The sequence below is a fragment of the Astatotilapia calliptera genome, chromosome 2 (assembly GCF_964374335.1).
Source record: "Astatotilapia calliptera chromosome 2, fAstCal68.1, whole genome shotgun sequence".
NCBI classification, from domain to species: Eukaryota; Metazoa; Chordata; class Actinopteri; order Cichliformes; family Cichlidae; genus Astatotilapia; species Astatotilapia calliptera.
Window position 1 is genome coordinate 31,944,728 of NC_137423.1, and position 19,938 is coordinate 31,964,665.

The 19,938-nt window shown below is 40.6% G+C and overlaps 1 protein-coding gene across 2 annotated transcripts; it reads left to right on the forward strand.

Moving 5' to 3' along the window:
- Positions 1-1,656: 1,656 nt before the first annotated feature.
- Positions 1,657-18,925, forward strand: LOC113006639 (neuronal acetylcholine receptor subunit beta-2-like). Of its 2 annotated transcripts, XM_026142718.2 has the most exons (7): positions 1,657-1,921; positions 2,039-2,173; positions 9,541-9,686; positions 9,835-9,879; positions 12,240-12,349; positions 17,318-18,308; positions 18,493-18,925. In XM_026142718.2, the coding sequence occupies exons 2-7, from the start codon at positions 2,122-2,124 to the stop codon at positions 18,655-18,657; spliced, it is 1,509 nt and encodes a 502-aa protein (XP_025998503.1). In that variant the 5' UTR covers positions 1,657-1,921; positions 2,039-2,121; the 3' UTR covers positions 18,658-18,925. The 2 variants fall into 2 exon arrangements, with proteins under 2 accessions (XP_025998503.1, XP_080163782.1); XM_080307656.1 differs by having other exon boundaries at positions 1,857-2,173; positions 18,493-18,918.
- Positions 18,926-19,938: the final 1,013 nt, after the last annotated feature.

A 19,938-nucleotide genomic window follows, 5' to 3' on the forward strand; every position in this document is an offset into this window, starting at 1 on the left:
AATCCAAGTAGATAATCAGTTTCTGTAATGCTCAGACCAGCTCCTCTGGCAACAACAACATGCCTAAACTAAAAGTTGCAGTTCAACTGTACCTAATAAAGAAGCCAGTGCACTCTCTATTGAAGCTAAAATTATTTTAAATTAATTCATGTATGAAGTAAGTGTGAAAATTCTTTGTCTGATGCTCAAATGATCGCATAACGTGTCAGGAGCTGATAGCACATCTTGAGTTTTTTTTTTAAAATTCATACTATCTTTTAAACCATTACTGTGTGAATTACATTAGTGATCTTTAAATATACTATTTTGAAAATTTCGCTGATGTTGGAGAATCCCCAGGTCTTGCTTAAGGCATGAAACTGTGATCCATCTCCTCCACTAATTCTTGGGAAAAAAATCTGATCTTTAATTCACATTGAATATATGATCTTCAATCAGCTTTTTTCATTTTCCCCTCTTTGTTTCCTGTCTTATTCCTCCTCCTCCTCCTCTCTGTCCATGTAATTAGCTGGAGTCGTTTTGTCTAGCAAATTTAAGACCACGTCTTCCTTCTGCCCTCTCCTCCTCTCACATCACCAAAGGGAGTTCTGGGTAGTTATACTTCACTGATGTGTGCAGACTCAAGAAGCCTGCAGCTTTTCCATTCTCATTACACACACAAACCAGACCCATAGACCCACCAGCTGAGGCCAGTTCCACTGTAGGATAACTATAGTTGACTTATTAAGCCACAGATCAAATATATCTGAATTCCTCCTCTCAGATTTTTGTGAGGAAACAGATTTGATAAAGTCAGTGGGATTTTCCCTTTTTAAAATTTCTGTATCTTTGTGTTTTGGTGAAATCATACAGCTGGTTTGATGATGACTGACAGTGATGAAGGATTTTATTGATCCCCGTGCAATTTCTCTGGGGACTCCAGCTTCCTTCCACAATCCAAAGAAATGCATGTTAGGTTAATTGGTGATTCTAAAACCTGGTTGTAGGTGTGGATGTGACAGTGTTATGTTTGTCCCTTTGTTGACCTTGTTGACTGGTATGATCTATAATCCCAATCTTACCTTTTGAGAGCTGGGATAAGCTCCAGCCTCCCTCAGAAACTCTGAGTCGGACTTGAGAAAGTTGTTCCAGTTGTTTTGTATTTGACTGGTGAAACTGGTGTTCAGAGTAAATGTGGATTTGGACAAAAGCTGTGTGGTTTCTGAATCTCTCCATGATAACCTTTATTGAGTTATCTTTTAGTGGACCCTGACCTTTGACCGCCCAGTGGGAGAAAGACAGCTGAATATCCTATATGCTCATTTTGTATTACTGCAAGTGGCAGCCTTCCAGGATTTTATATATACATGCTAACAGGGGCAACAAGACTTCTGTTTTACTGCCAAGAACCTGCTTCGGCGTTATTAACTACATTTAATCATTATTTAATTAATTAAAAGATTGACTTTATTTTTTCTCTACTTTTTCTACAACAACTTTACAAAGTAAAATTCCACTTTGAATTCTCCATAAACTGGAGGAAATAAGGTTGGTTCGGGGTGTTTAATATCTTCCCTGGGGGGTTTCTAACCGTTATCGCTTCCTGTTTGTTGTCACACATGTTAAACTGAGTCGATCAAGGAGGTGCAGAGCGAAACTGACGCCCGGTCAGTGAGCGCACTGGGGCGGGCAGGGCGATGCGGTCACCGGGGTACTTAAATCTTTTATCTTAAGAATGGCTGCTTTGGCGATAACGGGATTGACGTATTCCCGCTAGCTCCTCAACTCACTTTTCCAAAGAAAGTGCTGTTTGTAAGGGGGGCTCTGATCTCTACAGCCGGTTTCCACTGCGCGCAATCACAGCTCTAGGACCAGCGGTACAGTCGGTGCGCTCTGGCAGAAAGCATCCAGCCTCTTTATCTCTCGGTTCTAACAGCAATCGGTATTCTTTTCAATGTCCCCCAACCCTCACTCACCGCTCGCAATGAAACCGTTGTAATCCACCCTGTTCATTGTTTTTCTTTTTTTTTCTCGGTTTCACACTTTACTTACTGCAAAGTGAGCGCAGAGAAGAGGAAAACGCGGGAAATACTCGTCATCTGCAAGTTTTCGTGTGTGTGCCGCACTGGAGGGGAGGAAGAGATGGCAGCCCCGGTGAAAGCAGCCCTGGCTCTCCTGATTTTCACCGTGACAAGTGAGTAATCCTTTCCAATCCTCTCGGAACGGGACGGGAGACTTTACTTTATTGGGCATTAAAATCTGGCTTGGGTTGGCCATTGCAAAATTGCACACCCTCTCTTACACAAATGCATGCCAGTTAATATAACAGGTCTGATAAGTGCTTTCTTAAGGGGTTTAATTTCTTGCATGGTTAAGCCACACTTTTACCTTGCAGACAGAGGTGGTCTCGGGAAAGCAGGCCAGTGGGGATAAGTAGCGGCATTTCCATGCGTCAAACCCTTTAGCACGTGATTTTTCAGCACGCTTCAATTAACTAACACGCTTGTCCTTTAGGCAGAAAACCCACGGAGTTTTAATTACATTTGCATTTTAAGGGCAAGGGTGTGAAATCTGAGTAAGGAGCATTCATTCACTCATTTTAGTTTGGTTCAAGACTTCATAGCCTGCAATTTAAATAACAAATTGGCACCGTGCTTTGAAGAGAACTCGCGAAACAGCTGACTGCGTGGTTGTAAGTGCAGATACAATTATTGCTATTTAACCTACATGAAATGCCTTCATTGCCAGTAAGTGAAAAAGATACTTTGATAACAATAGCAGACATTTCAATTGAGAGTTTGCTTACTTTAACTTACATCACACCTATCAGATGATCTCCCCACCTACAGACAAGTAAAGTAACTTATGAGGTCCTAAATCAGGCAGGAGGAATCTATTATTGAGCTGTCAGTGGTGCTGAAATTGGATCAATGTGCAGCTCTACCAGGCAAACCCCAGTACCCATTGTGTTTGCTTCTCCAGTTCAGATAGACAGAGAGATAGAAAAACAGTGTTACAACTACTGCAGTGGAATTAAATTCAGTAATTGAGGGTTTAATTTACCCCCCCTGCCATGAATAGGGCGTGTTCTTACTGGAAGAAAAGTATACGCGCAGATAATATGAATTCATACGGGGGAATATGGTAAATGTGCTGATTCTTTTCTACTCTGATTGAACACTCAAAGCGATTTATACAACATGCCTCAGTCACACATTCATACAAACACTTTTTTCTATCTGACAATCACACAAACTCATACGCTGATGGGACATTGGAGAGCACAAGGATGCAAGGATACCTTGACATGCAGACTGGGGAAACCAGGGATCAAAACACCAAGCATGCAATTAGTAGATGACCTGTTCTACCTCCTGGTGTATTTCATCAGTTGCTGTATTAATAAAAATCTCAATATTAAACATGTTGTAAGTTCAAAAAGAAAGTCACTTTAATTTTTTTGAGTATTCAGTAAAACAGCTAAGAAATTAAGCAGGATTAGCTAAGTGCATTCATATTATTTAAAAAAGTACAAAAGTGAAGTTCATGGTTTCAGACTTGCTTGTTCTCTGTAACTTATTCAGTGTCACCTGTGCTCTGTCTGCCAGTGATTCACTGTATGAATCTGTCACTTCAACCAAACATTCTCATGGCTCCAACTCTAAACAGACGAAATCCAGTCAGCCACTCTGCTGGGATGCATTTGCTCCTTTGTGTTGGCTTCCCTACCGTTCTCACTCTGTGTCTCTGTTCCTGCACACCATCTTTTCTGCCTTACTCTATATTTTCACACTTTGTTTGTTTCCTATACTGCAACTTATCTAATATTTTCAGTGCTGCATCACACATTTCTCTGCCTTCTGTGCTCTCAGGATCATTTGCAGTAAATGCACAGTGCTAATGTGTGCTACAGCTACCCTATGAGATGTTTTGCTCATTGTAGGCTTGCAAGATCTTTAACATTTTGCACGAAACCATCAGTGTCACCATACCCTGATTCTGCTTCTCTGTAGCTCATGCGTGATGCATTATACGTGAGTGGGCAGAATTGTGCAGCTCCTAGTTTGTGCTTGTAGTTTCTCATGAGTTTAAAACTGGTTTCTCATAACTGCAGATGTATATCTCGCCAGCAGGGCCCAGCATCACTGAGTCAACACTTCATAGTAAACTATTAGTCATTGCGTTGGCAGGATTGTTTGGATGCTGCTCTTTGAAGGAGAGATGCATGCCGATGAAAAGATGTATCGAAGTGCTTTGCAAAGCAAAAAGAAAAAATGAAAGCGGCACCAGGTGGTGCACACCTAAGCAATGCTTCCACTTAGAGGTGACACTGAGCGAGCTGAGCGCAAAAGAAAGGCACTTTTACTGCATCTGCTGTCTCTCTTATATCCTAAATCTGCACATGTTCCTGTCACGCTGTGAACAAAAGAGCAAAGCAGGACAGGAAGACACGAGGGAGAGATTGCGACAGATTAAAAGAAAATCATTGTAATAAGAGAATTTGTTTTATTCTCACAGACAGAAGGACTGTCTGGGATGAGGAAAAGTTCGGGGCAAAACAAGTAAAAGAAATCCCACGAGGCGCAAAAAACACAAAAATCTCTCAGGCAGTAGAGTTGCTACGAACAATATGAAATGCGTGGATGTGAGACTCTGTGGATGTGTATGCACGCAGGCCTGTATTTTATAACATGACTGATATGGACAGCATCCTGAGTAAAACCAAAGACAGCTGAATCCTAAATTGTTTTGGCCTCTGAAAGGCCACTGCAGATGGTAACACGCTGAATAATTCACTAACCTGAAAAGAAACCTACAGGATGTAGAACTGTTTTTTCCTCTCCTCTCTGCACTCTTGACTGATGACACAACCTCTCTGTCCATCTGCATCACTCAAACTCAGCGGCATGCCTGAAAGCTTGTTTTTGTTTGTTTTTTAATTATTTCCATGTTGTGATGGAAACGGTGTCGATTTTATGCGAGCGAGAAAGACTTTGAGAATAATCTCTGATTGTGTCTGCGTCTCCGCGCAAGTAAGATGATGGCATTTTTATTTTAGCGGTAATGAATTATTGAGGTGTGGAGAGTGCAGTGAGGCAGACAGGAGTGTGTGTGCATACATGTGTGATGAGACCTGTTGGTAGACTCCCTCCTGCTCCATCTCTACTTAAGCCGTATCCGCATCTTATTTTAGCATCATCTACCATTTTAGCCATTACCGTCGAACCCACCATCTATATCGCATCTCTTCATCATTTTCAGACACATGAAGCAAATTGTCTTTCCCAGTTTGTTCATGCTTTGTGCTGGATTTATTTTTATACTGCCTCCCTTTACATTTTTAAGGCAATGTGACGTTTCTTGTTTCTCTCAGGCTGAAATCAGAGTGCAGCCATGGAACAGCCACAAGCTGAAGTCACTAGAGAAGGAGTAACGCGTTAGGGTCAAACAGCTACAAAACTGTGCATTCAAATTAGAAACCACATCTGTTTAGTTATTTCACTTTGTTCTACTACAGTGCTCTTTTTGTATAGTGTATAGATGTGTTTGAATTTTGTCTATTGCTCCTGCTCCAAATGACTTTTTTACTGATTGTTCTCTGCTTCAGAAAGATTGAAACACTTAGAGCAAATAGCGAAGGCGATGAGAATGATTTTAGTCACGATAGCAATAAAATGTTAATTTTCAAAGTAACTGTGAGAGCTTAGAGACTTCTCTAAAAAATACTGTGTCTTTATAATCTTAAAACAGTTGTGGGAAATGGTTTATTGGCAGTGCTTAACTTGAATTGCCCCATCTGACAACAAAATTGTTTTCACTGGAACTTTATTCCTGTGCTGGGATAAGCTTTTAAACATGTTTTATTTGTTGCGTCCTATAAATAGAATCACATGCAAAGCAAATGTGATAATTAACAAATAGAAACAAAAATAAAATAAAATGGATCTGTAAAGAGTATGCGACTGAGGACTCACATATATGACATTTGAGGTTGAGTCATTGATCAAAAGTACTGAGCGAATAAAAAAAGAACAATAAATATGAAAATCAAAAGAACATAACAAAGAAAACATGCAGGAGCCAAGCAGGACAGCAAAAACAGACACTGTAACAAGAGTAAGACAGGACTATACACTCACTGGTCACTTTGTTAGGTAAACCTTCCTGTAACTCTTTTTGCATTCAAAACTGCTGTAATTATTCGTGGCATAGATTCAACAAGGTGCTGGAAACATTCCTCACAGATTTTGGCCCATTTTGACACGAGAGCATCACATGGATTCAGCAGATTTTCCAGCTGGACATCTACGATGGGAATCTCCTGCTCCACCACATCCATGGAGGCCATTCGAGTACAGTGAAGTCATGTGCCGTGTGTTATTTGCCTGCTCAAAGCAGTCAGACTATCCTCTTACTGTGGGGCTGATCACCACAAAGGAGGTTAAAAACAGAAAGTAGCGCCAAAAACTAACAGGAAGTAACCAAAAGACAAAATACTAAACACAGACATGAATAACAAACCCCTGTGTGTAGGTGCTAATGGAAAGACATGAGAGAGTGGACAAGAGACGGGAAATACTAAGGGATTTAAAACTACTACAACCAATAAAAACCAAGATCTGAACCAAAACACTCAACATTGGAATAACCAGACACTAAAAACAGCAAAAGACACAGGACTAATATTTTAACATAAAAATAACAATGAAATTAACAGGAACCAAAACTCAGTCACAACAGACTGATTTTCTGGTACTTGATACCTTAAAACTCTGAAATCAGAAGAGCTGAAGGCCACCAAAATCTGATAACCAGTTGATTTGAATTAGAAGTAGAAGTTGGCCTCATACGGCTGTTTATTGCATGTAAACAGTGAATTGTTGTCAGGCTTTAATCCCTTTAAAAATGAAACTCATAAATCCCTGTTATTACTCATCACCATAATATAGCATGATCCTATTTAATTTTATCTGATGATTATACTAATCTGGGAATTGTTTTGTCTCACGCTCTGATGTTTCCATTGTATGTTGTCGTGTCTCTATTGTCCTCTTCTCCTGGCACGAGTCTCCTCTCCCTCTAATCCTGACAGACGCAGCTTTTTGTCTCTGAGGAGGTTTACCTTCGGGGTTTCTTGTCATAGTTGCTCAGACACCGGACACTTCTCCTGTCTCCTGTCTGAAGGTTAATGTAAAGTGACCAAGTGTAGCATATACCTCTTCTTCTGTCACCTGCCTTTAAAGCTCAGATCCTCTTATTTTCAGTCTGATTCTGACATGTTTCAAAACATATTGGTTTCTTGAGTATATCTTGACAAGACAGTTGAGAGCATGGCTGCAAAGCTATACAAGTGAAGTGCCTGAACAGGTGTGTTCTTCTAAGTTGACATACAATGCCATTATGGGGTAGAATATGGTTAGAAAATAGATTTCAGTGCTAAAGTTGTTTAAATATACTGTGTTTCAAACAGCAATTTGTTTTTGCCCCTCAGCAGTAAAAGGCTGATGGGGTATTGTCATAGAGAACAAGGCACATCTAATAAAAATCTTGGTTCAGAGGTCAGTTTTGGTGAAAATTACCTAGGATTTTCAAACTTTAACCACAGGTGCAAATAATAGGAGACTGCTATGATATTTTGACTTGCTTCTTCGCAACTTCCGTGTTACTTGCTTTGGCCAGGCTAAGGCAGATCACAGTTTACCTGCTTTGTGTCTGGCAAAGCCAAAGATGACTCATCTAAACAGACACCACTGCATAATAGAGGACTGGCAGCGTTACTCTTCATTAAGACACTGACACAAACCCCGTTATTTACTTTTCTGGTTCTCTAGTGTTTTGTTTGTGCTTTTAGGATAAAGGTTAAGATTCAACATGTACTATGTAACTTGTTTTTTTGAAGCTGGTAGTTTATGTTGCTTTGCAAAGCATTAATACAATTCACTTTTTTTCTTTTTCCCCTGCTCGTCATTCTCCTGTATACACTGTATACGCATAGCCAACAGTCATGTCAAGTTTATTTATGAGGCACACACAGAAAAAAAATGCTGCCACAAAAGCCTCCCAGACCTCAAATAACATAAAAACACACAAGGCAAATCATACCAGGAAACAACACGTTCAGGACAAAACAGGACAGCATAGAAAGCTTTTAAATGGAAATTTATGTGACAAGACTTGTTTGTGTGGCAGCACAAAAGACAATGGCTTCTTAAATTGCAGTTAAACATAAAACAGAACAGATATGCGATAAGTCATCCATAATATTTTCTTTATTTAGTATTTATTCCTTAAAAAACACCAATATTTATTCCTCTTAAAATTGAATATACAGTCAGTAGTTTATATGATGAAATGTCTGGGCATGAGGTGCTTTGAGCAGGTGCAAAACTTGTTTATGTTTTTGTGTTTGTGTATTGAATTGTGACTGAATACAATTACATGTGATCTGTTTGTGAGACAGTAACACTCCCACTCATGACACATACACACGAGCGCATGAGAGCATGCAGCGGGCTGCATCACTGCAGCACGTAATTGGCGAAACCTGACAACACGAGATTTAAACATCGCTTCACCAGCTAGAGTTTTGGGCATCTGTGTTTTCTCATTCAAGTCCCACTGAAATTAAATGTGAATCGTGAGTGTGTTAGCGGTCATTAAAATGCTTTAATTGCATACACATATATTTTATAGTCACCCAGCCAAAATGCAGGGCTGCAAACAAGGAGGTATTTACTGCAGGAGACTCAAAGTGAAGTTAATGGATGGTCAACCAAACAACAGCTTATTCTGCTGTAAATTTTAGCTCAAGGTTGTGTTAAATTCAAGGTCTACATAAGGCCCCAGTTCACTGTACCCAATAACTTAAGCTGCACGGTAGTAAAGATGTGCTTACTGTAAGCTTGATCTGGCTGCATCATCACAACAAGCACTCGACTGAGATGATGAAATTACGAATAAGTCTGGCTTATTCTTGACATTTTCTGACTGTATGATAGCCAGAGGACATTTATCTCCGTGAAACAGAATAAACTGGAGTAGCTACTATTACGTATGAGGAAGAAATATGGAATATGTTCATTCTTAATAATGCAATTTATCTTTTACTTTATAAAATTGGAGCTAATTTATTTTAAGAAAACAGATGAAGACTGTATACAATAGTTCTGGAAACAGTCCAGAGATTCACAACGCCAGTCTGCATGCCAAAGTATCTTTGGGCAAGTTACTGAACCCCAAGTTGATCCTAAAGCTTTATTAGAGTGTGAATATTAGACAGAAAGAACAGATGTGGAACGATGCTGTATAGAGTTCAGATTAAAGGTAGAAAAATACTCAATAAGAACCAGTCCAGTTACTGTTTGCTTTTCATTTACAGAGTGGAACCAGTGGTGTATTAGACTGTGCTCACACTTGCTTGTCATATCATAGTCAAGTCAGTGCTTAGCACTTTTCTAACATGCCTTTGATAGGAGGTTATATTGGGTTGTAATGAGTTGTGATATCCTCTGTAGTGTACTTCTGACTGTTTTCCCCCTGCGTGCGTATTTGTGTGTGCAGCTATCCTGTGTGCGGAGGTAGAGGAACGGTTGGTGAATCACCTGTTGTCACCAGAGCGCTACAACAAACTCATCAGGCCAGCTATCAACACCAGCCAGCAGGTCACCATTTACATCCAGGTGTCTCTAGCCCAGCTGATCAATGTGGTAAGAAAACACACAAACAAACCCATAACCTCACATACTGTGAGCAAAGAGGCATACCCTACTAATGTCAAATGACTGGGGAACACGTTAACCTGGTTGTTGTCAGTGGAGCCACTGCTTACAGAATTTTCCCATGCCTGTGTTTCAGAATGAGAGAGAGCAGATCATGACCACCAACTGTTGGCTCACCCAGGTTAGTGTCAAAGCACCTTGCTCATAATTTTTTGTTTGTTTGTTTCCGAGGATCAGACCAATTGAAAAATTTGACCATTAGGGTCTATCGGTTCATGAACCACTACAATTATAAATGTACTGTCATGGTCCTGGGTCAGTGACCCAGTGTTTTGAGTTTTTGTATCATTGTTGAACTTTGATTTTGTCATTTTTTTATCTTTTCTAGTCTTTTGGTTTCGGTTTCTGTGTTCTATGGTTGCTGCCCCCCCCCCTGTCTGTGTTTCTTCCCTCAGGTCATGTCCAGTGTTTTTTCAAGACTCTGTGCAGGTCATGGTCATGGTCATGTTGCTTGTTCTAGTATATATTTCATAGTTCCTTTACGTTCCAGCACAGGTCTTGTTCATAGTTGTCACAGTTGTCGTAGTCATAGTTTTCGGCTACGTTCATTAAGCATTAAGACCTGCAGTGTGAACGTAGCCTTAGGCTACGTTCACACTGCAGGTCTTAATGCTAGTCTTAATGCTAGTGTGAACGCTCAAAGCGGCCCGCATGCGCAAAAGAAGACGTCACACACAACGCGCTCTGTTTAGACCCAGAGCAAACAATATTGTTTGACTGATGGCCCTTAATATAAAGACTTCGGACTTCACGTTTCCCAATTTTTGCTTTAAGTTATTTTGTTATTTACATAATAATGTAGATAACCTAATAATTATCCTTATTGCTGTTTTAGAGGAGCGGTGCTTCAAAGGATAGTTGCAGATTTCTATCTGAATCTGCAGATTATGCAGTACAAATAAAATGTTAACGTTTCTCCAACGTTGTCTTCCCAGCAGTTTCACCGGATGGCCAAGAAGCTTTCGCGATGTCTTATCGGGCGCTTCTCCGGCGCTGATAATTGGCGTCTGTCTTGTGTCAGTGATGTAAAAGACGGATTTAATGCGACTTGGCCATTCATACAGCAGTCGCTTTCTGAAACATCGGATATGTATCGGATTCAGTACCACATACAAAAGTGACCCAGATCGGATTTGAAAATATCGGATTTGTGCCGTTCACACTGTCATACCATGATCGGATATGGGTCGCATAGGGTCAAAAAAATCTGATTTGATGCGCTTTCGCCTGCAGTGTGAACGTAGCCAAAGTTTCTCCAGTTAAGGTTTTAGTTTAGGTTAACCACTGTCCCTGCTGTTTGGTTTGCCTTTCTATAAGCCTCAATAAAGGCTCGCCTTTCGTTTAAAGTTCAGTTTTGTCTCCTTGCCTGTGTTCATGCCTGGGTCCTCACTCATTCACACATGGTCTGCCCTGCGGACCGTGACATGTTCTTTAAATGCATTTGTATGTATTCATGTAGTTAATGATAGATGTCTCTTTTTGTCAGAAATCATGGGCATGAGTACCATGGTAATTTTGGGCTTTTAATGACTTCACTGAACTGTTTTCTAGAGTGTCACATACATCTTTAATGATTAAGAAAAAACAAGAATTAGGTGCACAAGTATGAATTTTTTTTGGATTTCCTCTAATCCACACAGTCACCCTATGAGAGGAAATTAGTTAGCATGTTTAGGAACAAGCAAGGAATCACAAAGGATCGAACCTGCCATGAACTGGAAGTTGCTGGAACACCAGCATCACTGTTCACACTGAAGTTACCATGGACTGAAATTATAATCAACAAAGAAACCTCGGCTCCAAAATGAACACTTTCACATTCAACAGAAATTTGCAGCTGCCCACAAGGACAGGCCAAATGTCTTCTAGAGAAATATTCTATGGTTAGATGAGACAAAGATTGAGCTTTTTGGCCACATTGACAAGAACTATGTTTGGAGGAATAAAGGTGAGGCTTTAATACCTAAGAACAATATACCAGCTGTCAAGTATGGTGGTGGTAGCATTATGCTCTGGGACAGTTTTGCTGCCAGTGGTACTGTTGCACAAACTGGATGCAATAATAAAGAAGGACTACCTCCAAATTCTTCAGCGTCGCCTCAAATCAGCAGCTAGATGGTTGAAACTTGGAGACAACTCTGTGTTCTAACAAGAAAACAATCCCAAACACACATCACAGCTGGTTTTGGAGTGGATATAGCAGTCTACCTTTAAGGTACTGAAACTCTGGGGACTACTCTTGAAAGTGGAGTCGTGTCAGGAAACCAAACAATTTCCATCCACTCTATCAGTTCTGACAGAAATAGTGGCCAGAATTATGCCAGAAGCTTGTTGATGACTACCCAAAAAAGCCTCAAATTACCACAACATTCAAGCCCATAATAAATATTTGTTAACTTGTGACCATAACTGTATGTGGCTCTTGATTTTAATTGTTTACTTGTATGTTCATGCATGCCCTTACGTGCCTTTCTACACCAGGGTTGGAATGACTACAGATTAATGTGGGATCCTGAAGAGTACGAGGGAATCAAGAAAATCCGACTCCCGTCACAGCACATCTGGTTGCCTGACATTGTCCTTTACAACAAGTATGTCCTCTTTGTGACAGACGCAATAAATGTGTGTGTGTGTAAAACTAAGTGATGAAAGTAGGAACAGACAGAAAGCTTGAGTAACTTCACTTTAATATTTACAAAAGCCCCATTTCCCTAAAAGCTTTCCAATTCTATCCTCTTACTCAGTCTATCCTCCTATCTCATTTTTAGCCCACTTGTCACTTCTTTTAGGTTAATAAATAGTGAATAATGAACCAACAAATTTTTAATGGCATTGTATGGAGCGTCTGCAGACAGTCTGATAATAATGAAGACTGAATGTTAGAGAGCGTATGAATCATTCACACAAGGAGATTATGAATTACAATGGCAGAATCAGGCCTGTTGTAGACAGAGTAAAACAATTTGTTTTTATCTCTTAAGTGTTAATCCGTAAGGTCACCAGTTTTGGTGCACTTGAATAATATTACTTTTTAATCAATATTCACTGCTCCATTTGAGGCTAACCTTGCAGTACGCAGTAGAGACTGCTTCACACTATACACTAAATGTTTACCTTTCAGGTTTTTTAGACTTCCTGTAAACATTTGCAGTTCGTTTATGATTGGAAAGAAAAGCTTCAGATTTATTCCTGCGCAATTCTGCAACTACTGTGTTGACAGAAATCCAGACTTTCCAACTTACTTACATTGGAGAGCAGGATATCCTTGTACATTATTGATTGTTTTGTACTGCGAGCACAGGTATACAAAATGATGAGGTGAGAATATCTTGGCACATCTGGAATTTATCTTGTAACTCTGGAAAATGGCTGCAGGGAAAAATCAATACATCAGTACTTCTGCACTGTAAAAAAAGAGGAACTCGGAGAAATAAGCTGCACTGCTCTTATTCACTGGAGAGTCGGCTGACAGACGCAAAGGCCTGTGAACGTCACGTCGTCTGTCACCCATATAGGTCAGCAGATGGGTCTCATCGCCATCTGTTAGTTTCTTGAAAAACATTAACTGTTGATTTTCCCCGTTTAAAATGTATTCAGTGGGAAAGTCCTTCCTTTGTTGTACCACAGAACAAAAGCATCATAGCCAAATGCAGTTTGAGTTTTTGCTGAATTTTGTTTTGTGTGGTGATCAGAGGTTTTTTCATCTGGCTTTTCTGTGTTAAGTTTGCTCCCTGTGCCTGTACAGCTTCTCTCTGGGCCACATTCCAGAAACCTGCACTTTAGGTTAATTCCTGATATGTTGTTTGCTTGACACAGTCAAGCAAAGTCAAGCAGTTTTGCACAAGCATGCATAAATAGGTACTGTTTTTTCTACCTGCCCATAGGAGAAATAATTTGAGAATATAATTCTTTGAATAGTAAAAGTAATTTTATTTCTGAATTTAAGAACAGTTGTTGCAGAAAGGTAATATGAGTGTGAAAGCTGTGTCTGCCTCTTTAGGCTGTAGGAATAATTACACTGAGCCCACAGTTGATGTGGGCTTACGATGAGGAAAAACCACAGTAGTGGTAATCTGCTTTGTTTCCTGTTAATGGTTTTATTCATTAGACCATAATGTTTCATTTGAAAGATGAATTTCTTTTTTGTTTGCAGCATCAGAAATCTTTTTGTAGGCGTTCTCCGCTTTCGCGCCACAGGATTTAATAAACTCATTTCTGCAGTGTCTTGATGCATGCTCAGTCATCCAGGTAACTAAATCCCAAAAGGTTGATTCTGTTCATCTGGACATAGCGTTTTCAGTGGGAGAAAAGTTTTGTCAGTCAATCAAGTGACTTCTTCTGTCTCTGGCGACTGCAGGTTTCCCTAACCTTACAAATAGTACATTTGCACAATGGGCTGGTAGGTCAGTTCCTTGATTGTTAATATGCAAATTCTCATGACCAATGATCAACAACCACTGATTAAAGCCCATTGATCAAAGACCATAAGTACCATTCATAGAGAGTTGGGGAATTGCCGCAATCAGCATTGTAAGATGGCGAAAGTAAGATTTGCATGAAAAGGGAAAGACCATCTCTGAATCGAGGAGGAGGCCTAAGGGAACATCTTTCACCATCTTACAATGCTGTGATTGCAGCTGTTCCCCAGCTCTCTGTGATATTTAAGTCCAGTAAGTTGTGATTGGAGCATTCATGACCTTGTTGTTGAGCACATTTCCCAGTTGCTTGATTGGATTGATATCTGTACAATTTACACCAAGTCTGTGAAGGTTCTCAGTCATCCAGGTCATTGTAGTCTAAGGAGCTTGGAAAGAAAAGCGTCTGGACTTCTTTAAGTTGCTTGAAGCAACTTAAAGAAGTCCAGACGCTTTTCTTTCCAAGCTCCTTAGACAATTTAGACCAAGTCAACACCTCAAGCTCATTTATGAACCATTTTTGCTTTGAGGCAGGGCACATTATGCTGCTGAAAGAGGCCAGAGACATCAGGGAAAAGCATTTCCATGAAAGGGTGTACATGGTCTACAACAATGCTTAGCTAGGTGGTATGTGTCAAATATGCACATGGATGGCAGGACCCAACGTTTCCCAGCAGAACATTGCCCAAAGCATTGCATGCACCCGGCCATCCACGGGATGTAAACGAAAGACCAGGCCACCTTCTTCCATTGCTCCATGGTCTAGTTCTGATACTCACGTGTCCATTGTTGTCACTTTCAGCATGGACACCCTGACTAGTCTGTGGCTGTGAAGATACATGCGCAACAAACAGCAATCAATTGTGTTTCTGACAATTTTCTATCAGAACCAGCATGAACTTTTTTTTTTGACTATTTGAGCTACAGCACCTCGTCTGTTGGATTGGACCACACAGGCCAGCCTTAGCTGTCCATGTGCATCAGTGACCCTCAGCTGCTGTTACCTTGTCTCTGCTTCATCATGGATATCAGACCACTTTTGATAGATATTGACCACAGCAAACAGGGAACAACCCACAAGACCTGGCACTTTGGCGATACTTTGACCCAGTCACCTACATCAAACTCACTCAAATCCGTACACTTGCCCATTTTTCCTCCTTGTACCTCATCTCCTTGTACCAATGTTGCTCGCTAATCTATCCCACCTACTAACAAGTGCTGTGATGAAGAGACAGTCAGTGATACTCAAGTTGTCTGTCAGTGCTCATAATGTAATGCCTAAAACGCACCTCTGAAGCTGCAGGGTACTGAGTTATCTACTGAGCATTTAGGGTTTGGAAACCTTGTTTTAGGGCATCTCAGTGTTGCTAATGAAGGACAAGCAGCTGTTTTTTATTCTCTTCCCAGATTTATCCAAGTTTCCCCTTAACTTATGTAATAATTTACATGAAAACAACCTCTTGTGTCATGACAAAATCTCCAACAACTGTTCTTGAACTCTGAGTCATGATTTTCATCGGATCATGGTGTTTTATGATTGAACTTCGGCTTTTAGGCCAACATGGAGAAAAGTTCCCAAAGTGCGCAGGATAAAAAGGGAAACTTGAGTTTGAAATGAAACCTCAGAAAACATGCGTGATTGTTCTCTCAGCTACTGTAACCACTAAGCTTGAGTCTGACAGAGTCTTACAGTTGTTTGAACTGTTCTTGTGTTTTGACCTTATGCTTGCAGGCATTCAAATTTTATGAATGGAGATTGCTCATCAGCTGAAGGACAACCTGAAGAGCATAATAGCTTAAGAGACCAGTGAGAGGTCATCTATCTAACTTCAGGTTGAGGTCTAACTTTGGGAGACCTGAGGTCACAGTAAGCAGGTGGGACCTCTGCATTTTTTATTAGTCTGGATATACACAGCAGCCCCAAAGCATTAGAGGCAAGTGGGATGGTTGTATTCCTGACCCACTTTATAATTGATAGGCCACTTATTTATAATGCATCCCCTGCAGCCCTGATGAGATGAAGAAAAAAAGTCAGTCTCAGCAGATTTGAGTTGTGAGGGACAGGTGTTGCCTTGATGCCAGCATGTGTCCCAGGCCAAGCTCTTCCCTTGAGATGCTAAATGCATCCTTTGGACTTCAAACTGTTGCATGCGTCACCTCTGCAGCCTCATGGTAGCAGTCAGGCAATCTTTTACTCAGCATTTGGTGAATGAATTAACATAAAATCCATGTTTGTCTCGCGCTAAAAGTCTGTAACAGGATTTCTTGACTTTATTCAGAGAATAAAAGGCTATTAAAAGACTATTTTAATAAATGTGATGGGATATTGACAAGTGTCCGACAGCACAGTGTTTCTTATCAACTGAAGCTAAAAGTGTGCAGCTGTATAACAAAGCACAATGCTAATTAAAATCTGACAATAGCCATTATCAGACTGAAACAGCCAAATGTTGTAAAAAGGCAGAGTTGGGTATATCAGTGATATTGAAGAATGATCAGATACCAGATTATCAATCATTATAGGAGCAATTATTTTATTTACACAGTAATTAACGCTTATTGTTGACTTTAATTTAAGTTCATTAAGTAATTTTGTTTGAATGTGGCTTCAGCAACTCATACCACCAAAACCACATCACTGTCTGAAAGCATTTTGGAAATAAGAAAATGAACATACTGTACATAGGTGTGTTTGTTAAGAAGTACAAACTCTCACAAGAGGATTATTTTTCTTCACTGAAAGAGCAGAGCACGCTCTATCAACTCAAACCGTGTCAGCTTTCCAACCTAACTCTGTGTCCGAATCATAGATGTCCACAGAAAGCACATTATTCTGGGTGAAAAGGGGCAAACAGCGGAGACTTTATTTTAGGAATTATATTTTCGTTTTTATTCACAGTTTTGTCTGTCTAAGGAAATCAAGTTACCTGTAAAGTTAAGCAAAAATGATTTGCATTAAAACACTCAAGTGTCCTTGAGTGTTCTCTTGTTTCAGTTGGCGTATCTTTGTGAGTATGCTTGAAGCGCCTCAGCTGGCTCCTTCAAATATAAGAAGCACTGGTTTAAATGATGTGATATGGGCAATCTTTTTGTGAGTGCTTGACTTTACTGACTTTATCTCATCTCCTGCCTTTTCCTCAGTGCTGATGGGACATATGAAGTCTCCTTCTACTCCAACGCTTTGGTCTCCAATAATGGTGAAGTGGCCTGGCTCCCACCAGCGATCTACAAGTCGGCCTGTAAAATCGAAGTCCGTGATTTTCCCTTTGACCAGCAGAACTGCACTCTCAAGTTTCGCTCTTGGACCTACGACCACACGGAGATCGATCTCATCCTCCTCAGTGATTACGCCTCACGCGATGACTTCAAGCCTAGTGGCGAGTGGGATATTGTTTCACTGCCTGGACGCAAGAATGAAGACCCTAACGATATTAGATACCTGGATATTACTTATGATTTTATTATCAAGAGAAAACCTCTCTTCTACACCATCAACCTGATCATTCCCTGCATCCTGATCACGTCGCTGGCTATTCTTGTCTTCTACCTCCCATCAGACTGTGGTGAGAAGATGACTCTTTGTATCTCAGTCCTCCTGGCCCTTACTGTGTTTTTACTCCTTATCTCAAAGATTGTGCCACCTACGTCTCTAGCAGTGCCTCTGATTGGGAAGTACCTAATGTTTACAATGGTGCTGGTCACCTTCTCTATTGTCACCAGCGTTTGCGTGCTCAATGTGCACCATCGGTCACCCAGTACGCACACCATGCCTCCTTGGGTCAAGCGTGTCTTTCTGTACCGGCTCCCCTCTTTCCTCTTCATGCGGAGACCAGGAAGTTCCAACATCCGTGAACGGTTCCGGAAAAAACACCAGAAGCAGAAGTACTCTGACCGGAAGCAGTGTGGAACAGAAGTTGGAGGTGGAAGCTCCGTGGGAATGGCTGATTCCTCCTCATCCTTCTTTGTCAATGAGGAGTCAGCCAAGCGCTATGGCTGGAGGGTCAGTGACTGCTCAGAGAACACAGAGTTCAGGAAGAGGATGACGCTCAAGAGCAACATTGACGTGGAGGATGCAGTGGATGGAGTACGTTATATTGCGGAGAAGATGAAGAGTGAGGATGATGATGAAGGGGTAGGTGTTTTGAAGAAGTAATCGGATATATATCATGATTTATATGCTTATATATATATAAAAGAAAGTACTTCTTTCTTTTGTAAGGTTTAATCATAATCACTTGTTACCTGAATCTCAGTTCACTTTAGTTCAGACTCATGAACACAAGTGGTTAATATCCAACGTCTTTATCTCTCTGCAGATCATTGAAGACTGGAAATACGTGGCGATGGTTATCGACCGTCTTTTCCTGTGGATCTTTGTGTTTGTGTGTGTAGTTGGGACAATGGGGCTCTTCATGCAACCTCTTTTTCAGAGTTATAACACCCCCATTGTTGAGGACATGGATCATAAATCTGAAACTTGATGTGACTCAGAAGTGACTTTTTATTTCCAGAAGCAGATTTTAACACATAAAGTCATATGTCCGCCTCTCACCTCACTCTGACTGGGAAAGGACGCATTTTAGCCTTTCCATTTCCTCCTCCCCATCCCTGCTCTGCCCTTTGAATCTTACACATACCCCCCGCAGTCCTGTAATCAACTCATCTGCCATTCACACAGGGGCTGTGATTGTTTTATTTCAGATGATCTGCCACCCCAAGCTTTATAACAGAAAAAAATTAAGAAAAAAACATAACCCAAGGTGTTTTTTTGTGTTTTTTTTATCTGTCACAATATTTACTTCAATACCTTTATCTAAAAGGTTGGGATGCTATGCAAAATGTGGTTGTATTCTCATTTTGGAGAGCCAGCACAAGTCTGGGTGTAGCCTCTTGTATCAGCCACACTTTCACTAATCCCTATAAACAAATGTGTACAGACAGCCATGGCTGCGTGAACCACCAGGCAGCATACCATTCAGTACAACAAGGCAAAAGCCTTTATACCTTTACCTGCAGCATCACTTTGCTTTAAGAATGTGAGTGCTGGACGGACCACAACAGTTTGGAGCATTATGAAACAAAAAGAAAGAACTGCACTGCAAAACAGTGCTGGGAAAACTGCTTCTCCCCTTCCTGATTTCTTTCTTTTTTCTTTTTTCTTTGCATATTTCTCACACTTAAATATTTCAGAGCTTTAAAAAGATTTTAATATTAGATAAAAATAACCTGAATAAATAGAAAATCCAAACTTACATCATGTCTGCAGTCAAAGCAGGTGGTGGTGTGATGGTCGGGGGCTGCTTTGCTGCCTAAGGACCTGAACAACTTGCTATAATAGATGAAGACTTAGGCCTACCAGAAAATCCTGAAAGAGAATTTCTGGCCATCAGTTTTGCTCCAGCGCACTCAGGTTATACAGCATGATAAAAAATACACCATCAAGTCAACCTGTGAATGGCTTAAAAAACAAAAATGAAGATTTTGGAGTGTAGACTTCAGACTTCAATCCTGTTGAGATGCCTTGGCATGACCTTAAAAGACTGTTCATGACCAACCCCCCCTCAAACATGGGTGAATTAAAACAACTCTGCAAAGAAGAGTGGAGCAAAATTCTACCACAGCGATGTCAAAGACTCGATGCGAATTACTGCAAATACTTGATTGCAGTTCTTGCTGCCAAGGGTGGCACAACCAGTTCTTAGGTTTAGTGGGAAATTACTTTTTTCACACAAGGCCACATGGGTTTGGATAGACTTTTTCCC